Source organism: Colias eurytheme, chromosome 12 (assembly GCF_061535395.1).
Source record: "Colias eurytheme isolate Ceu_HAF_F1 chromosome 12, ilColEury1 Martin Lab GWU primary, whole genome shotgun sequence".
Lineage (NCBI taxonomy): Eukaryota > Metazoa > Arthropoda > Insecta > Lepidoptera > Pieridae > Colias > Colias eurytheme.
The window spans coordinates 4,543,087-4,564,151 of record NC_142991.1 but is presented as its reverse complement, the minus strand read 5'-3'; the positions used below and the strand labels follow the sequence as shown (position 1 = coordinate 4,564,151).

Sequence of the window (21,065 nt, the reverse complement as noted above, 5' to 3'; positions counted from 1 at the left end):
TAAAAAGAATATTATTAAATTATTAAAATTTACTTAGTTACTAACAAAAATCACTTTAACGTAACTATGTATATTGTAGATATAATGTGACTGTTGTAAGGGGGCGTCCATAAATTACGTGAGTTGTTTTAGGGGGGGAGGGGGTCGAGTAAAATCTCATCTAACCTTACGTTGGGGAGAGGGGGGGTGTCGGCTAATATCACGCAATTTTTTTTAAATTGAAACAAAACAAATTATACTCTTTTGGTCCATTTAATCCAAATAACATGCTTAAGATTTTAATGTTACGGTTAAGATTTAAATATTCTATTGTTACCTTGTTATAACAACTAAGGGCCGATTTTTCAATGCTTGGATAAAACTTATTTGTGGAATAATGTATAAAACTACCATTTTAAAAACGTATTCTAATTGCCCGTATTTGACAGTTTACGTGACATTTTAATATTATCGTGTAATACTTTATTGGACGGATAAGTTTTATCCAAGCATTGAAAAATCGGCCCTTATTATAACTTTCAGCAATATTAATTACTATTTTTAACTACATAGTCGTAAACAAAAGCACGAAGCAATTTTTTTTCTTTTTACAATGACAAATAAACATAAGAAACCCACATTTTGAAAAATCTCACGTGAGATGGGGGGATGGGGGAGGGGGTTCAATAAAATCTCATGATATCTCACCAGAGGGGGAGGGAGGGTCAAAAAATGGACAAAAATACCTCACGTAATTTATGGACGCTCCCTAAAGAGTATGCTGTAGGTATGTACAATATGTACATGTACAATTTGTAGTTATACTACTATTGTAGTACATTATCCGTGGTAATGTTAACATAATATTATGTATTATTATAATCTCATAAGTATGTTATTTCTCTTTCAGCTTACAAAAAAATCTCGTTTTCTATAGATCATCTACCACTGAAAATTATGTAGATATCGATTTAGCAATTTGAAAGATATGGTGAAAAGATAAATCGAAGAAGAACAAAAATTTTGGTATTAATAATTTATGTTTATTTATACGTATACCATAATAATAAGGCTGGCTGTCATGTGGCTAGGACAGGCATAAGTGGAGAAAGAGCGAGGAGCCTTCACCCAATAAGGGATCCATAACGACTAATAATACCTATTATTATAATACGTTATACGTTAACACTAACACGACTAACAGATGACTAACAGTAATTTAAGTTTCACTTTTTGTAAAAGTATTTACTTAGAAATAAAAACCTAACAAAAATTGTTGTACTCCAACTTGTAGTTAAGGAAATTTAAAGTTTTTTTTTAAACTGTTCCCAGGATGCATAGATGAAGATACATCTGTATAATAAGCTAAAAATTGAAGGATCGATTACAACGGGTCACCATGAAATTTGACTTTGTTTGCAAAGCATTAAATTTCGTAGTTTAGGTCGTAGGGTGATTGCGCTGGTTTTCGTCCAGTTATGGGAGTTGCCAACTTTGTGATGCGAAATAAATATTTTGGAGCACCCTTCCTTAAACATATAATATTTTTATTTAGTCCTTATATAGTCTTCTTTAAGATAATATTAAGTGAAAATAAATCATTTTGACGTATCTTTTTATTTAAATTATTTTCTGCAAAAGTAGGGTAAATGCTAGTTTTCGTCCAAAAAAACTGGTTTTCGTCCTAGTGTAAGCTAGTTTTCGACCACCGTGTAGAAAAAGGAGGGTAGGTCAACTATTAAGTTAAAAACCAATTACAGGTAAATATATACTTTTATTTAATCAACATCACAATTTCTCACTACCTTACAGGTTTAGTTTTACTAATAATAATCAATATAACTAGTCAACACTGAGATCTATGTAGCACTTGGCAGTCTTTATATGCGTTAGTGATGACTGTAATAAAGAAAGGAATGCGTACAATGTAAATGAATCACTACATAGTATAAAACAAAGTCGCATTCTCTGTCCCTATGTCCCTATGTCCCTTTGTACGCTTAAATCTTTGAAACTACGCAACGGATTTTGATGCGGTTTTTTTTAATACATAGAGTGATTCAAGAGGAAGGTTTTTATGTATAATAACATCCATTAAATAGTGGAGAAGTACTGTTATTTTTGAGGTTTCTAATGTGATGTCGTAAAAAATCCTCTTACATTGCAAACGCAGGCTGAACCCTACGAGTTTTATCAAAATAATGTACTAAGTATTATACACATTGAAAAGGTCTACAGAAAAGTCCGCGATAGTATATGTCTATCTCTTATGGATAACCCACAATAACGTTTTTTTGTCATTTACTTTTTACGACAAATAATGGCTAATTTTCGAAGCGATTTTAACCAATACAGCATTAATCTTTAACGAATTAAATACCTTGAATACATTGTTCATTTAATATAGATCTATATGGCGCTTTACACCGTATGATTTAAGTGAATATTTTCGAAGATATTACAGATTTAAAAATTGCGGGACGTACGTTTGCTGCAGCGCTACAGGCCAGCCGCCCGGCTATCTATTTTATACTCGTGCGAAGCCGGAGCGGGACGCTATGTTTTTAATTTTTATAAACAACGTTCACAGTTTTTTCTGTAGTGTATTTAGTATCAGCATTGCACCCGTGCGAAGCCGGGGCGGGTCGCTAGTAAAGTAATAATTATAGGACTGAGAAATTACATCAAAAAACAGAAATATTCATTCTAATACTTTGTTTATCAAATAAAACGTACTATATTAAACACAGCCATAATAATACGTTTTAGCTACTAAAATAAACTATACTATACCTTACTGAACTATGCATTATTGTCTTACTGATGCCTTTATTAAAGATTCTTCAGTGTACGTAGCGTTTTTTTTCTAGCTTTCTTAGACTCCTTCGAGGCCATCTAAAAACAATAAGATCTTTCTTAGGATACGTTGAGTAAGTAGAATAAAAAAATATTGCATTGGCAAAACAGACCTAGAATAAAAGATGATACTCAAGTTTTTTTTTTATTTTTTTTTTTTTATTGTGTGATAGGGAAGCGCTTGACCACGATCTCGCCTGATGGTAAGCTGAGATGTGGCCTATGATGGAGCGCGCTTCCCTAGAAGGTACCCGTTCACTCTTCGCTTGAAGACCCCCATATTGTACTCAAGTGAATGATAATCAAGAAAAATACAGTGTATTATGTCTGACCTACCCCCATTTATGCCACGATCACGAATAATTGACTCTACTTCACATAAGGAGAATGATACATGACTGAATGAATGACAATATTAGGTACCTACAAAACTCTGGCCCTCACCAATTATTTATAAGGAAGATACTGAATAGAAAACTTTTCAATACGTAAAAAAGACGAAAAGTACTGCAAAAGAATAGCCATTTTTTATTTTTGTCCACTCCAATACTCATTCATGGACGAAAACTAAAACGTTTAAAGCTAAATTTAGTTTTCGTCCACTTCTTAAAATATTTTTTTATTTTGGCAGCACTGACAAAGCAGTGGACGGAAACCAAAAAATCTAAACTAATAGCAATAAAGATCACTTCGGGAGCAACTATTCAGTATTTTAAAGGTCCGATACAGTAAAAAGAACCTAACAAATATTCACGTAGCTGTTTGAGTTTTCGTCCACTTGGACGAAAACCAAATATTTTGAGAATTTGGTAACCTAGTATCCGTCCACTTAATTTTTCGAAGAGTATTATAAAAAAAGTATGATAAACACTTCTAATTGCGTTTAATAGGCTTATAACTAAACATACGTACCAAAAACATTACGTTAACTAGCTAAAACAGTGATTTAACTTACCATGAACTTTTCTCGCCGGCAAATTTTTCTCTCGCGCGATGACATCTGCAAGGCACGGATGGGAAGCGGCCACTTTTACGTTAATTTTTTGAACTCTCTTCTTGTCAAATCAAATTTTGATGTTGATAGTACTGTTGCTTACACATTAAGGATCGTAAAAAGTGCAAACTTGCGCGGAAAGGTAGGTTTGTATTCAAGTTTTACGCACGTGATTGTAGCAGGTCAGTCAAATGGACGAAAACCAAAACTGGACGGCAAACCAGCGCAATTACCCTAATTAGACGGAAAAAAAATATATGGCATGAAAAACTTTGCTTTTGTGCTTAGAAGACTGATTGAAGGAAATTTTTAAAAATCTCGGATTTTAATTTTTGATTGAAAATAAAACTATTGAAATAAAAATGTTTAATATTTTTATTGAGTTTTACTATCAAATTAGCTTACAGAAAAGTGGAAAATAACTTAAAAGTGCACATTTTTACTTTTTCTTTTATGTTCATAGCTACTTTCTCTCAATAAACCCCAAATATAGTCGCCCATCATGTTTTCATTGTATTGGCCTTGATAGCGTTGTTCAAAATTCATGATGTCCTGATGGAAACGTTCTCCTTGCTCTTCGGAATAGGATCCCATATTGTTTTTAAATTTATCCAAATGAGCATGCAGCATATGTACTTTGACATCCTGCAGCCCATGGCCTTAAAATTTGTAATTGGAATTTGCCTTACCTTCCAAACACCTTTTACAATATCTACAAGCAACATGTGGAGCCCATGGCTTATCTTGATTCCGTACAGGACAGTCAAAATATGCTTCATAGGCTTCACAGAGAACGTGAGATGTCTTTAGTTCATATTTCACGTCTCGAACTTTAATAAATTGACCACATATAAAACAAAATGCATCAGCATCGTATTTTCACTTTCGTGACGACATTTTAAGTTATTCTGGGCTTGTAAATAATACCTGATGGTTGTTTACCACTCGGGTGCCATCTAGCGGCACAGTGTAAACGTTAATATCCCACTCTCATCGCGCGGTCTTTTTAAAAAATTTAAATTTATGAAAAAATTGAAAAATTTGTATTATTATTATAACTATCACAAAAGCAAACTTTATACCGAAAAAAGGTATTTTCTTTTCGTTTTTGTGCATAACTAACTGGAAAATAATAGTATAAACTTTAGGACAAAGAACGAAAATTTTTTTGTCGAGTCGTGTTATCATTACTTATGGAAAGAAAATGCTGTTACAAACATCCACACAACACAATTATGTGATTGCCGTGAATCTTCATTTATTAAGTGCAGCAGTTCCTTGGAAAAAGCTTAATAAAATAATTGCACAGATACACCGAATTTATTTATCCATATCCTATAAATAAATATCAATTCACACTCTGGTGATGCATTTGGTTTTCATCTGTTAAACTGATCGATTTCTTGATCTTTCTATAAGGACATGTAGGTTAAGTTTAATCGCTTTCTGAGCAATATATTAACACATACACATGAATTTCATAAGTTAAGATTCTTTTTTCATGACTCCGTAAAAAAATTGAAATCGGAACCGATTTTCATTAACTTTAATATTATAATTTACCGCACTAAAGTTGAAGGAGTAAAAAGAAAATGTATGGGCATTTTACCTGAGTTTATGTATAATTTTAGATTTCTTTTAGATTTACTGAACCAATTTTATGCAATTTGTTAATATATCTCAATCTTGCCATTAAAGTTTCAGTTCTGACACGTGTGCACGGCACGCACGCTCATTTTTATTTACAAACATTACAGTGTCGTATAACAAATAATAATAATAGTTAAAAAAAACTAAAAAACACGCTTTTTATAGAAAACCGAACTAAAAAATAGAAAATTTTATCAAATTAGTGTATTGTCATCGGTCCTCAATAAATCTACAAAGTTTGAACAAAATCTGGCCATTTAAAGTGGGTCAAAATCGCGCCCAAAGAAGTCGGTTACAAACAAACAAACATACAGGTGAAGCTAATATAAAGCGTGTAAAAAAATATGTCAGCTTTCGATACAGTAATTGTATCGCTAATAAATGCTCCTTTGTATTGAGTTCAGCGTAATCACATGGTATTCATTTCAATGAAACATGAATTTCCCCATCATAGAGTATATAGATAATGTTTTCTTTTAATAAACAGTTTAATGGCAACAGTTACCGTGCCAATGTCAGTTGATATTTGACATACGTCAACTTGACATATGTCATAACCATGTGGGAAACTGGGAAGTGGGAATGTGTTGAATGTTGATATTAAATATCAATGCATTTACTCGTAATTTTTTAAGTTTCACACACAATATTCATTTTTCCTTCAGATTATAACACGCTAACTAAACGGACATGGATTCCAAAGAGTTTGATGCCACTTTAGGTGGCACGGAGCACTTACCGCATACAGCGAACAGTTTTAAATTTGCTGCGTCGAGGAGCGTTGAAATAGCAGCGATGACTGAAAGTATACTTCGGCCCGTTAAATCTAAATTAATATTTCAAGCTTTACCTGTTCATATGCGTAGACGAGTTATGAGCCACAATTGCAAGAGAATGCCAAGAAGGTTACGAGAGGGACATTTAGAGCAATTAAAAAAGAATGGTTTGCCCCCTAAACAAAAAAGACCATCAAGGAAGTATAGACGCCGACCAGCCAACCTGCTGGAAGAATACACCAGGAGACAACGAAGAATTGTGTGGTTAGAAACACACATTTGGCATGCTAAAAGGTTTCATATGGTTGAGAGATGGGGCTACCGACTAGCACATAGGCCATGTGACAAGGCTTTTAGAGCATGCTACAGAGCCTCTTCAGCACACTGCCTCTTGCAGGATATTTCATACTACATCCCCATTCAAGTTAAAGGGCCTGTTGCAGACATTCAGAAATTATTTAGTTGCATTACAAATAAATCTTGTGGATTAAGTATATCTGCTAAAGCTTACTCATCTGGACTGAGATCTGGCTATATAAATATCTTTCATCCAAATTCATATCCATTTGATTTTATTGGAAAAGTAGAATTTGTATGGGTGCAAACTGAGTCACGGCCTTTTCTTATATTATTTGTTCATCCATCTCAAATAAAAGAAGTAGAGTCTACTTTAAATGACGTTATCACAGGCTCAACAGCATTTGTTGCTAAAAACAATGATAATAAACGGGTAAAATTAACAAATGAACTGTTAAATGTGAAAATAAAGCTAATGTATGGAAACTATAATAGATTTCGTCTTACTGGACCTAAAAGCCATGCTGTTTTAACACATTCACTAAAATGTGTTACAGATATAAAAAATATTGACTCTAATGAATGGGTGGCTGTAGCTAAGAAGAGTAATATTAACTTAGATCTACAAAACAAGTCTAATTACTGGTCTAGTATAAATAATTTATTCTCTCCGGCTCAAGTGCCTCCGAGGATAGTTATTGGGTTGATTGTTAAGGATCCTAGGTGGAGTCGCCCAAGAAAACGTACAAAAGCGCAAACAAAACAGCCTAGCACAAGTCAAGAAAATTTAACCAGTATACCATCATGTGCCTCCTCATCTCCCTTATGGGATGAAAATATTTGTAATATAGTTAAGAAAAATGCTGTATCAAATACTAAATTTATTGACCATGTAACAATGACAGAAATTGTGCCTGGGGAGGTGAATGAAGATGATCCAGCTTTACAAAGCATTCCTGTCATACTAATTCAACAGGCAGGTTCACAAAATTCAGAATCTAAAAAAATTGGTAAGCATCAAATACATAAAACATGAATAGATCACACACTAATTAATACCTAATTCAGACATTTCATATTATTCTTAATATTATCTTTTGTACAAAAATAGATTTTACTTTTTAGGCTATGGAAGTGGTTGGGATATAATAGTACCTTCAGGCTATGGCATTCCATTTTGGCTAACATTTGTTATGTTTGGAGCGAGAACAGGAGGACTCAGGGAAACAGAAAACTTAGCACATGAAATGGGTGAATGCTATTTCTCACCAGATTCTAATTCTGGTAGAATAGAAGAGAAGAGGATTGAAAGCCAGTTAAAGGAACATTATTTTAGACGTCCACCTAGTAAAAGAGTTAATTATATGAAATTGGGCATATCAAACCCCTTTATATGTCCCTGGAATATTTTATTGAAAGATTGGAGCAACACTGATGTCGATAAGTTTTTCATTTTAAGAGATAAAGTTATTTTAAATGAACTACAGGTAAGTCTTACATACTTTTACAATCATAAACGTTTAAGCTTCAAGAGTTTTATGATTTATTTTATTTATAAATTATTCTTTCAGGAATCAATTGTAAAGAAAAAGCAGATACTTAATGCACATCCTATAAATACTGGTTCTTGCTTGATTGCTGTTTATTTGAAAATTGAAGGGAAAGGAGTTATGAGAGATCATGCATTAATATGTTTGCCAAATGTAGAAGATATAACTTCAACAAAATTACCCTGTGAACCTCAGCATGAAGACACAAATGCTAAACTAAGGAAAGAAAAACGAAAAGAGAATAAGAAATTATTAAAACAGTTACGAAGAAAGCGCATAAAACTTAGAAAAACAATTAAAGATGTATGTTTGCTATTTTATAAATGTATTTAAGATATTTACGACATGTGTAATTTATGAAAGAATTGAATATTTTTAATGATAATGATTGTTTTTCAGATTCCAGATAAGAAACAAAAAATGCAGCACAGTGAACCATCAGAATTTGTAAAAAGTATGCAAGAACTATGGGTTCCATCAAATGTAATAAGTGTTAGAAATTCATGTATACGACAAACTATGGGCTATGTAACTAAAGGCTCATTTAGTTTCACTGAAGCGAGGAGCTGTGGTGTTGGCTATATTGCATATAATGCACTAGTGAAACTATTAGAATTGAAAATAAATAAAGTTCTTATAAGAAATCCAACGTCGAGGAAATATAGATTGGCGAGTTTACGGATAATACCTAATCCATAAAAGATTATTAACAATACACTGAATGTAACTTTTATCTGTACAGAAATAAAATTTATATTATATACTATGTTGTTTTATTCATATGTTCCTTATAACCTTGCTTATAATAGAAAGATTATCGATATCGATAATCGATAGTTTTACTGTATTTATAAGCGCGTACACCTGCAGGTATAGCCAATATCGATTATCATCAATAGACGGCGTGGTGTTTCTCTTTTAGACACAAAACAGATAAAGAAAGCGTACAATTCCATTGCTCTGGCGCGACCACGAGACCGCAAAGGCTAAACAAGACGCAGGTTCGAATTCCGCGTTGAAATTTTTTTTTTCTATTTTCTCAATTTTAACTGTGGTTTAGAAGTTAGAACTGTTGGGACTAAAATTTTTAAATAAAACAACAAACTACAAAACTAATGCATTTATTCTTTACACGAACTCGTCCAGTCACTACAATCACAAACCTCACTCAGTTGCATATTATTCACTTTGTGATAACATTGAATATCTTATTACACTTGCATTTAAATTGATACAAACATATGCGTATACAGGTGTAATACACTTAACATCTACGGCCTTACCACAAAACCTTTATGAGAAATTATTCTTATTGAAATTGCCCTTTATTTATCCAGAATCTCAAGATAATATAGGTTATGCAGTAAAGCCACAATTACACCAAACTTAATTATTCAATACTTATTATGTACTGATTGAGTACAGTCCTGTAACGTTGCAAATTTTCGCGTAACAAGCAGGTCAAAATGTGTCTATGTAAATCTTACATCATGAAAATATGGTTTTGATATACGAAAATTAGCTCGAATCATTTTGTTGGAAATTGTAACAATATTTTATAGTCTCTTCATAAATCGATCTTGAAATAATTAAAGTATTTCTTTAGAAATTCATCTCATAAGTAACTATAGAGGCTCATAAAAAAAATATCTTGCCTTTCTTCTGTATGTATGAGAGGCAAATGAAATTAAGTTTTAATATCCATGGAATGTATGTGTTTTAACACATAAACCTTAAATATCTTCCTTGCTTGAATTTGATATTCTCAATCATTTAACATGTTTATCTGTACCACACTTATAGTTGTAAAAAATGTCTGGAGTAATCAATAAATGAAAAATGTTAAAAACTACTATCTAATCCACTTTGTTACCATGTTATAATACTTTAATCCCTAAAAAATCTCAAACAATAAAATGTGTAAGATTCTAGGCTTGCAAACGCCTGGTTATACATTTTACACTCCAAAGAGCCGACACAGAACGATAAACCGTATAAAAAATCGATAACCCGTAAAGCACAAAACCGATTCACATAGAGCACATCACTAGTGCGATTACAGCACAGGTCACAAATCACAACACTAGTTATATCTTGGAGCGTTTTCTTGCTATTGCGTCTTCTACCGCCTTCAACTGCTTGAGTAATTCTTCGCGTCTAGAAACCGATTTTTTCGCTGCTGCAGCGCCATCTACCGGTGATGTGGCTGAACGTTTCTTGCCGCCCATTTCTGAAAGTTTTGAGAAATTAGTTTCTGATTCGGAATAATGTGTTTTGGAATGAGATGATGGTTATAATGGTTTCAGAATTGAGAAAGAGATAAAGAAGACCAGCCCCCCTAGACAAGTGGCTTTCTATTAGCGTAAAGTTGAATAGAATAGATTATGAATGTATGAGATTGACATAATCAATCGTCGTCGTCGTCGTAATCAAACGTCAATCTCATACATTCATAATCTATTCTATTCAACTTTACGCTAAGAGAAAGCCACTAGTCTAGGGGGGCTGAATGAATTTGAGAACGGAAGAAAGAAAAGGAGTTAAGAACTCAGTAACATGTACCTCTTTCGCTTGACGCCTCCTTCTTACTGCTAACTGCAACGGCAGCTGCTAATCCTGCCGCCGTAGACTTTGCATTCATCCTAAAATATAGTTTACAATAATATAATTTGACTGTAATTTAAGAAAAGTGTTAGTCTAGTCTAGTGACTAGTGTCAATTTTTTTTTTTTTTGCAAATATGTACATCCCTAATTTCAAAATACCCAGATAAATAAAATAAAGTGTCTTACTACAATAGACACAATACTGTGTTAAATACGTTTTATGAAAGTGGTTCACCAATCACCCATACACTAGATTTATATATTTTAAATTTACTTTTTTGAATTATTACGTGCATTAAATATTATCTACCATTATCTTAATATATGTAAATCTCGTGTCACAGTGTTTGTCCTCAATGGACTCCTAAAGCACCTAACCGATTATAATAAAATTCGCACACCATGTGCAGTTCGATCCAACTTGAGAGATAGGATAGTTTAAACATGTAGGTACAACGGGCGATGCCGGGGCGGACTACTAGTCAGATAATAAAGTAAAATACAAGTAATTCGTACCTAGGTCTAGCGGCAGCGTTAAGTAGACGCGCATGCCTCGCGCGCCGTGCCCCCGAACTGCCCGATGTTGATGATGAGCGAGATTCACTCTCCGACTCGCTTGATGATGATGATGACTCTGTTTGGAATTATCATTGTTTAATCATAGGTCGTCATATTAAAAAAAATGTGTACATATTTTATAGATGGATAGGTTACGAAAACTTTAGTAAGTAATAAGATATTTTTGGATATCAAATTTTTTTATTATAAAAGCGAAAGTTTATATGTTTATTGACCAATTACGTAACTATAAAAGAATTGCCAAAATTACTGTTTCAGGCTTTATTACAGCCTGTAACTTAAAATAAGCTAAATAAGGGAGCTTTTAATACGCAAGGAAACTGTTTTGACGTACTTAAGTTTTAAGGATAGTAGATTTTTGATTCCATACCTGATCCCGAAGATGAAGAACGAGAATACTTTTTCCTATTCCTACTTCGGCTTGACGCTTTGCTACGTCCGTATGGATCAATTTCATCCTGCAAAAAATAAATGTTCATAAATATACGACATATGTATTGTATAAAATTAGAATTTAAACACATAGTTTATGTATGTACATAAAGTATTTGTTTAAATTTGAAATTTTTTGATCATATGATCATAACAAACACACACACATCATCTGAATCACACACATCCCACCGCTGTCACTTACACACACACTTAATTCACCTTATGTTTATGACGTCCGACGTCACTCATCCAATCACACATCTCACCTTATGTCTATGAGACGCAGGTGCAGGCGGATTGGTCGCGGAAGAATTCTAACCAATACCCGCGGCCCCATCATTAAAGCGGCTCGACGGAACACAGTGGGGTTTTAGTCGGTAAGAATCCGACATAACCCACGGCTCCTTCCCCGGGCGCCGTGGGTATCTTTGGAAGATTTCCCCACTATAAAAAAAAGGTGCAGGCGGATTGGCGGCTAGTTGTCTCACAGCCGCGGGCGATGGCGAACGTCGTCTTGGTGCTGGCGGGTTCATCGCGGTCGCATCCACATCACTCACACACATACAAACACACCCACCAACTCATTGATCTGTCACTCACACTCACACTAACTCACCTTATGTCTATGCGACGCGGGTGCAGGGGGATTGGCCGCTAGTTGTCTCGCAGCCGCGGGCGATGGCGCACGTCGTCTTGGCGCGGGCGGGTTCATGGCGGTCGCACGAGCGCTGGCCAACCGCCGCTCGCGGACTATCACCGATGGGGACAACCTGAACATAGTAATTAGGATATTTATTTTGTACTAGCTTTCCGCCCGCGTTTTCAAAGAAAAACCCGCATAGTTCCCGTTCCCGTGGGATTTCCGGGATAAAACCTATCCTATGTGTTAATCCAAGTTACCCTGTATATGTGTGCTAAATTTCATTGTAATCGGTTCAGTAGTATTTGCGTGAAAGAGTAACAAACATCCATACATCCATACTTACAAACTTTCGCCTTTATAATAGTAGTAGGATAACTTTGCGTTATTTGTTATGTTTGTAAAATAGAAATAAAGAAATGTGTTAGGTATGTTTAGAATTTAAGGAGTATTTGGAATAATTAACATACTTTTTCCGGTATGTTCCACGGCCACGACGAATTTTGATTGATTGAAACATTTTACATAAAAAGTACACAATTGACAAATATTTAATATGAAATTTAAGTATGTATATGTAAGTACATATAATTTATTGATAACTGATATTAAAATAATATCGCAACGCAATCAAAATCCTAGGACGCTTGGCACTTCAATGTTTCTTTTTTTAGGTAGTAGGTCTGTAGTAAATGTAAATCGAATTTATTTGATATATTTTTTTTTCATAAATAAAATATGTGTGATACAACATCAAAGGTTAGTTACATTGAGAATATTAAAATTAATACTTCTTCGTCAAGATTTAAAACACCAAAGAATTCAAATTAATCATACAACTTAATACACATTTGCTGAAGTATGTTAAGCACAGTAATCTTAATCAACTGAAAAACACAATTAAAAGTATAGCCTTTTCAAGAAGGAGTTATTTGAAAAGAACAGTAAGTTATTGAAGAACAGTTTTGTAATAGTATCATGCAAACAAAATTTGAGAAACTAGATTTCATTTCGATCTTAAAGTATTAGAAAAAAGACGGGTTGCACTCCGGGAGTGCCGGCAGAAGTGAAAACTTGATTATTAACGTTGAGCATGTTTGATATCCATCCGTCTTACGCTTTTTCAATCAGGTCACGTGTCCTGACGCGAGTTTAAGATTTTATACCCAACGCCGCTAAAGAAGTTTTCACTTCAATAAAATTCGCAAGAGTCAGTAAAAGAAATACCATGCAAATTACGTCTAAATTAGTGTACCATGCTCTATACTAACAGATATCTATACTACTATAACAAGCCCTCACCTTTGTCTCGAAGACGACGAGGCCCTCCTTTTGCGCCTCGTGCCCGGTGTTCCCGAACTGCGCGAACTGGAATTAGAAGAGCTGTAGGCCCGAGGGAAGGCCGAGGGGCGAGGGGGGGAGCACACACGCGCACAACACACACACACGTACACGTACACACGTGCGTACACGTTACTCGTGCACGCATGTACACGCACACACACGCAGAGTAGCAGCGGAACCCAATGAGTGATAAGAGGCATGCATATAGAGATTCGAGTGTCGTCAGTGTGATCGATTCACCAAAACACCGCGATTTTGTTATGAAAGCGTCACCCGGCAGGGAGAGGGGGGGACGGAGAAAATTGATAAATTAATAACGTTTGTCGAATTGAAACAAATGAACGTCTTCACGAAGATTTCGTTACAAACTGTCACTTTTAAATTAACTAATTTTAAAATTACTGAGACAATAACAAACGACAATTCTTTGTGCAGTGATTTGGGACGCATTCTAGCAAAAAAAAATTATGTGCAAAAAAAATGTTTACTTAAAAATATGCTTCGTGCACAAAGTATTGCATCACCACTCGTCTAATAAGTTATGTAACCAATCTATTCAATATACAATATACATACTGTAAAAATAATTTAAAATATAAATATAGTGCACGTAAATAATCAAATATAGGACAAAAAACAAACAAAAACTAACCAAACCCTATACTGCACCTCACCGTACACTACCGTACACCGCCGTACAGCGATAATTTATTAGAGCTAGCGCGCACGAGCAACTTTGTCTCCGCAACTATTTTGTCGCTCCCATCAATTTGTATTGGGAGTTGCGTCGCTACGTGCGCGCATTTTCATACTAGCCCATGGGTGGAGAGACAAAATAGTTGCGGAGACAAAGTTGCTCGTACAGCGATAACTTATTAGACGCGACCTACATCTACGCACGTACACGCACGTACACGCTACGGCTACACCGGTACACTACTTGTACGCACCTGGAGGAGGAGTACGAGTCGTCGCTGGAGGGCGCCCGACGGCGGCGCGCGGCGGGCTCGGCCCTCATCCAGGGGTCCGCCCACTCGTCGCCGCGGCCCTCCCGGCCCTCGCGGCCCTCGCGCCGCACGTCCCTCACGTCTCGCACCTCGCGGCCCTCACGGACCTCGCGACCCTCGCGGCGTTCGACCTCCGCGCGCTGCACTATCACTTCGCGGGATGGACGCACGCGACGCTGTTACAAATGAATTGTTAGTTATAATAGTTGCATTTGGTTCAGCATGTAATGTGTAAAGGTAGAATTTAAGTTGTTATTCCCTGGATTGTAAGGAACACTAACTAATTGCAAATAAGTTGCAGATTTTGTTTAAAATCACATGTATTAAATAAATTAATTAAAAATGCAGATTTAGGCACACCCTAAATGAAATGATTTTTTTTTTTTAATTTTTAGCTAGTTACCAGGTCGAAGCAAGTGAAATTTAGAAAATCTTTGAATGCAGTTTTATTTCTTTTTAAAAATAAAGGAATGTTCCCTTTCACCAAAATTTGCTATCTTCAGTATTTCAAGTACTTTCTCTGCAGGGCCCGAAAATTTCAACAGCTTATAATATTATCTGTGGTGGTGTTACCTTATGATGCGCCGCGTCCTCAGGCGGCACCCCATACTCTTCATAGTACGGCGGGCGCTCGTAAACCCGCTCCCGCTCGTAGCCACGCTCCCGCTCGTAGTACCGCTCGCGCTCGTCGGCTGGAGCGCGCGGGAAGCGGCCGCGGTACGGCATGCCGTATGCCCTGAATAATATTATGTATATGAAATTAACAAGTACTGCTGCTGTCTATAGACTTTAAAATCACTTTTAATTGAATATTTTACAATTTAGTACCACAGAATATAATTTACAAACAGTATTTTTTTAATTTCTATCAATATTAGGTACTAATAATTATTATCCATACTAATATTATAAATGCGAAAGTAACTCTGTCTGTCTGTCTATCTGTTACTCAATCACGACGAAACTACTGAACGAATTTGCATGAAATTCGGTATGGAGATATTTTGATACCCGAGAAAGGACATAGGCTACTTTATATCCCGAGAAAATGACGCAATAAGGAAATCCCACGGGAACTATGCGGGTTTTTCTTTGACTGCGCGGGCAAAGCCGCGGGCGGAAACCTAGTTATCAATATATCACAAAAATGAGCTATATATTATACCTGACATATTCTTGAGATAAAAAATACTTAAATATAAAATTAATACTACAAGGCAAACCAGAAAGAAATTTTTCTTGTATATTTTTGTAAAACAATTTGTTTTTACCTAGCCACAAACATAAAACATACCTATACACTTCCGCATCCCTAGCCGGCGGCGCTTCATGCGGCGGCGGGGGCGAAGCGCCCACAGCTGCGGCCGCGTACGCGAGCTCCGCGTCGGGATCGTGCACCACACCGCCCACGGAGAGATGCAGTTTCTTCTCTTCAAAGTCCATGTCTTGTTCTTTGCGCTTGTTCGCTATCCGAAGCATCTGTATTATAAGCATCATAATATATGCATTGAGTCAATAATTTAGAAATTAGACATTAGTCTTAGAACACATTAGAGAGACCTTGATGAGACAGATACATTAATTTAATTCATTAAAAAAAAGTGTTGTGTGGTTTTATGAAACCACGGTAAAAGTGAAACTTTCCGAACACTGCTTTATACCTACTCGGCAGCCGACCGTCACGCGACATGCGCTACACAGACCAAAAAGTTTGAGACGATGTAATAAAAGTTTCACTTCAAAAATTATAGTGTATTGTACCTCTTTAGCGGTCCTTAGCCCCCTTTCCCAAGCGGATTCAGGAGGCGCAGTATCACGCGGCGCGGCTGCGGGGAATCCCGCGGGCGGCACGCCGCGCACAACATCAAACATGTTGTAATTGCCCTTGTCTGTTACACCTGGGTGGAGGAACCTGTGAACAATTATGGATATAATCTGATAAAAATATAGATCATACTCAGACTCGAAACCATCTCTTTTAAAAGATTTTATCAATATGTGAGAACTAGATTTCCGCCCGCGGCTTCGCCCGCGTTTTCAAAGGAAAACCCGCATAGTTCCCGTTCCCGTAGGATTTCCGGGATAAAACCTATCCTATGTGTTATTCTGATGTATAAGCTATATTGTGGTAAAGTTTCATTCAAATCCATTCCGTAGTTTTTACGTGAAAGAGTAACAAACATCCATACATCCATACTTACAAACTTTCGCCTTTATAAATAATATGTTACATGTGAGTGAAGCCACGAAATTCAATATAAAAATAATATTCCAATGGCAAGATAAAACAATAGTAGAAAAACATATGATTATGAACCATGTGTGATAATAATATGACAAAGGATTTTATTTTTTAATAAAAACAAAATAAATTTTTAACATAACTCAGCACTTTTATGAATCCAAAAATAGAGGACTTTGACTGCAGAGGATAAAAGATCACAATGTTTTTTACATATCAGTCGGTCTGTCTTCATCTATTAGTGGATTTAATTACTGCAATGCAAATTGAATATAACAACACAATCATATTTTTATGAAAAAACTAGCTTACCGCCCGCAGCTTCGCCCACTTTGTCTAAAACCTAATAAATTATATATTAAAAGTTAAAACCTTCCTCTTGAATCACTATCTATTAAAAAAAACCGCATCAAAATCTTTAAAACTAGATTTAAGCATACAAAGGGACATAGGGACAGAGAAAGCGACTTTGTTTTATACTATGTAGTGATAAATGATAATGTTTAAAAAGCTCTATCTTACCGACAACTAACACCCCAAGTGCAAGCGCCTCTCGAGAAGAACCTGCACACAGGTTTCGGTTCACTCTCCTCTGGTCGTCTCTCCGCTTCATCTGACACCTCGCCCTCTTCTAACGATGATCCGCGCGAACGTTTTCCAGGCTTTATGTCTTCATCTGAACATTGATAAAGTATTACAATATATTTTAACGTGATAACGTTTTTAAAATCGTTTTAGTCGGGTGACATGTTCTGAAACTTGTGTCACACCAAAACCTCACGAGCGCGATCGCAGGTATAATGAGAGAGAGACGGACCGATCTCCCGTCTCATCTCGAGCGCTGCCACCAATAAGACGTTATCACGTAAACATCTCGATCGTAAACCTACTTTACAAACAACCAATTTTATATTTTATTTACGAATTACATTAAAATACTTTTTTTTTACTTTTATCACAACTCAATCATTATAATTATTGATTATATAATTTTCTCTACAACAATTTAATGATATTTTTTCAAGTTTTTGCAACATTTAGTAATGACTATAAACTTGCTGACACCAGAAAATATATTATAGAAAACTTTCAACTAAGGGCCGATTTTTCAATGCTTGGATAAAACTTATTCATCGAATAATGTATAAAACTACCATTTTAAAAACATATTCTAATTGACCGTATGTGACAGTTTACGTGACATTTTAATATTATCGTGTAAGACGGATAAGTTTTATCCAAGCATTGAAAAATCGGCCCTTAAAATTATTGAAATAAAAATTGCCTGATAAATATCACAATTTTTACCTTTATCAACAGATTGTGTGTCAATTTCTCCGTTAGACTGGTCCTTTGGTTTGGAAGGTTCAACACATTCACCCTCCTCCGCCTCGAAGTCTAACTGCTCTTCAGCATCTTCTGTATTACTTGTCTTTTCTTGTACAACCTAAAAATACACATAAAATATATAGGAACCTCTAAGATCATATTATATAGTCATTGATATAAATTATAAATGTTATAACTATACTAAGATAAATAATTATTATTTTTAAAAGCCTCATAACTTGAATTTAGGAACAAAAAAAATTGGACAATGGTGATCATGTTATCAACTTTAATTATAAAAGTAATATTAAAATAATAATTATAAAATTTAATTAATACAAATAATAAACAATACCTTTTCCATCTTAGGTGATTCTCTCTGCTTGTCAGATTTTGGTGATGATTGACTACTTGTTCCATTCACTGCTTCTTGTTTCTTTGAATGTGATCTTGCCTAAATTAATAAATTTCATAATTTTTATATCACTAGTAAAGATCTTATTATAATTATATTATTTCAGAAGAAAATACAAAAAATATAAAATGCATTTTGAGGATTTCACTTACAGTAAGTGATATAACATTTCAGACAAAAAAAATAATATTACATGCACATTCAATCAAATGTAATTGACTTTTTTAGTTTTTTAATGTATCTTGTAAAACTATGTAATTTGCAAATAGAAAACTGACCTTTGATGACTTCTCGTCACCCCCATCTGAATCTAAGTCTGATACATCAGACAAATCATCATGGCTTAAATTATTGTCCTTATTTTCTGCTTTGTCACTTGTCCTTGATTTGCTTCTTGACTTCCTGTCTTCTTGATCAGATTCCATTTCACCTAAATAAATAAGTTTATAATTTTTAATTTAACACAAATATTTATACAACAGGAAATATTAAGTAGACAAACTGTAGAAAGTGAAGGTTGAAGGGAAAATAATTACCATCAGAAATTTCTTCAGTAGCTGGATCTTTGGCATTTGTCCTCTTATTGTAGGAAGAACTTCTGCTGGACTGGCTAGATTCTGATTGGCTGCGTCCCCTGGGAGCAGCAACCATTTTTTGTTCAGCCTTTGTATGTCTTCTCCAATTGTCTTTATTTTCCCATTCATTATTACTAACTACTGCTCTTTGAGGTGACGTCCGAGGTGAAGCCCTGTCTGGTGATGGTGAAGATGATCGGGATCTAGGTTCGGGATTTCTAGAAGCAGGTGATGTTATTTGAGAGGCAGAATCGGGGGAGACTGGTTGTGACCGTGTAACAGGTGATTTAGCAGAACTATTAGGGCTCTGTGGTGTTTTGGGACCGGCAGAATATTGTTCTGGCCTTTCTGGAGAATCAATATTCGAACCCACATCACTTGGGGATTTAGGTGCTTCAGGAGACTTTGGTCTGCCAGGTGAAGCTGGCATAGAATTTTCTGGAGAGTTAATATCTGAATGTGCACCACTCAAGTTATCTGGTGTTTGTGGTCTGTTATTTGGTGACTTTTGTGGTGATTGGGACCTACTATCTGGAGATGGAGATCTTGGGCCATTAGATCTAGGTGGTGTAGGGGAATGGGGAGGAGATTTTGGATCCCTTTTGGAACTCTCGGATGAAGAACTCCTTCTGCTTCTAGAACTGGAACTACTACTGCTTGATGTTGACTGTGTGTCCCCAGCATCGCGGGAATCTTCTGAATCCATTCCTGTAAATGTTTTTATAATGATCCATGTAGATAATTTCTATACATATAATGTCGCCCTTCCCAAACAAGCACAGTATAATTAATACAATTGAAAATTGAAACAAAAGGTTGTTAATAATAATAAAAAAGCAAACAAAATATAAATAAAATCAATAAACTTAGAATTTGACAAGTTCCTCTTCACTTTCATATATACAATATATAATATACCAAGTCTATTACAATATAGTTTGTCAGTAAATGTTCGAAGATCTTAGAATATTAATCAATTAAGGAAGAGCTCGATACACAAATCAGCCTTGGAAATTGTTATACTTCTTTTACTTTGATAAAGTTCTATATTCACTTTACTGGTAGTTTACTACTTTCTGATGTATGTAGAGACACATCCAGCCTTACCTTATAATGAACGCCTTGACGCCAGTATCGATGGCACTTTACATCACTTTTCATTTTTAAGACTTTTAACTTTTTTAATCACAACACAAAACGAAACTTAGGTCTGTCACATATACTTGTGATAACTTTGACTTTCTAGGTAAACGATAAACTGACGAAAACTTATTAAAATCAACACTACTTCAACATGGCTGTGATACAGGAGGAAATATATAAGAACATAATAAATAATCACTTTTCTTAGCTTCCGTAAGGTTAACTTACGCCCTTACCTTAACTTAGGAAGAATAGACGGAAAATTCTTGAAGTATTATTAAAATTATAATTAAAAAATCTTCAATTTGCGCCGAAAGCCTTTCTCATCGCATCGCAGCAATCGACTACGTAGATTAAAAATATTAAATAATAAACGTCATCGACAACTGACAACAGATAATATTTCGATTATTGTCTGTAGTTTGTAAATAAAAAATTTAGTCTATGGTCTGTAACTATTAATAAAATTTAAAATAATAATATTAATTTGTAAATTTTTCATATTTATATTTTACAGTTATACATAACACACAAATTCAAAATACGTACAATTTACAAACCATATTAATATAACAAATACTTGTATCCAGTGACAGATTACAATCATTAAATTAAAAAAGATCTTTAGGCGCGAAACCTGATAGTTTGA

General features: G+C 35.0%; 2 protein-coding genes across 5 annotated transcripts; one reads left to right on the top strand and one right to left on the bottom strand.

Annotated features, from left to right (window-relative positions):
- Positions 1-5,988: 5,988 nt before the first annotated feature.
- Positions 5,989-8,865, top strand: Pop1 (POP1 ribonuclease P/MRP subunit). Of its 2 annotated transcripts, XM_090108278.1 has the most exons (4): positions 5,991-7,562; positions 7,678-8,039; positions 8,124-8,405; positions 8,502-8,865. In XM_090108278.1, exons 1-4 carry the CDS (start codon positions 6,170-6,172, stop codon positions 8,799-8,801), a joined length of 2,337 nt encoding a protein of 778 aa, XP_089964404.1. In that variant the 5' UTR covers positions 5,991-6,169; the 3' UTR covers positions 8,802-8,865. The 2 variants fall into 2 exon arrangements, with proteins under 2 accessions (XP_089964403.1, XP_089964404.1); XM_090108277.1 differs by having other exon boundaries at positions 5,989-7,562; positions 7,678-8,405.
- A 342-nt stretch (positions 8,866-9,207) lies between these two features.
- On the bottom strand, positions 9,208-20,770 carry LOC149903940 (uncharacterized). Of its 3 annotated transcripts, none has more exons than XM_090108274.1 (16): positions 20,653-20,770; positions 19,235-19,981; positions 18,977-19,128; positions 18,639-18,737; positions 18,263-18,401; positions 17,477-17,630; positions 16,474-16,624; positions 16,007-16,191; positions 15,286-15,448; positions 14,656-14,888; positions 13,664-13,744; positions 12,338-12,491; positions 11,657-11,744; positions 11,224-11,341; positions 10,665-10,744; positions 9,208-10,332 (listed from the first exon to the last, which is right to left on the bottom strand). In XM_090108274.1, exons 2-16 carry the CDS (start codon positions 19,977-19,979, stop codon positions 10,190-10,192), a joined length of 2,685 nt encoding a protein of 894 aa, XP_089964400.1. In that variant the 5' UTR covers positions 19,980-19,981; positions 20,653-20,770; the 3' UTR covers positions 9,208-10,189. The 3 variants fall into 3 exon arrangements, with proteins under 3 accessions (XP_089964400.1, XP_089964402.1, XP_089964401.1); XM_090108276.1 differs by having other exon boundaries at positions 13,664-13,729; XM_090108275.1 differs by having other exon boundaries at positions 20,381-20,758.
- Between the last annotated feature and the right edge of the window lie 295 nt (positions 20,771-21,065).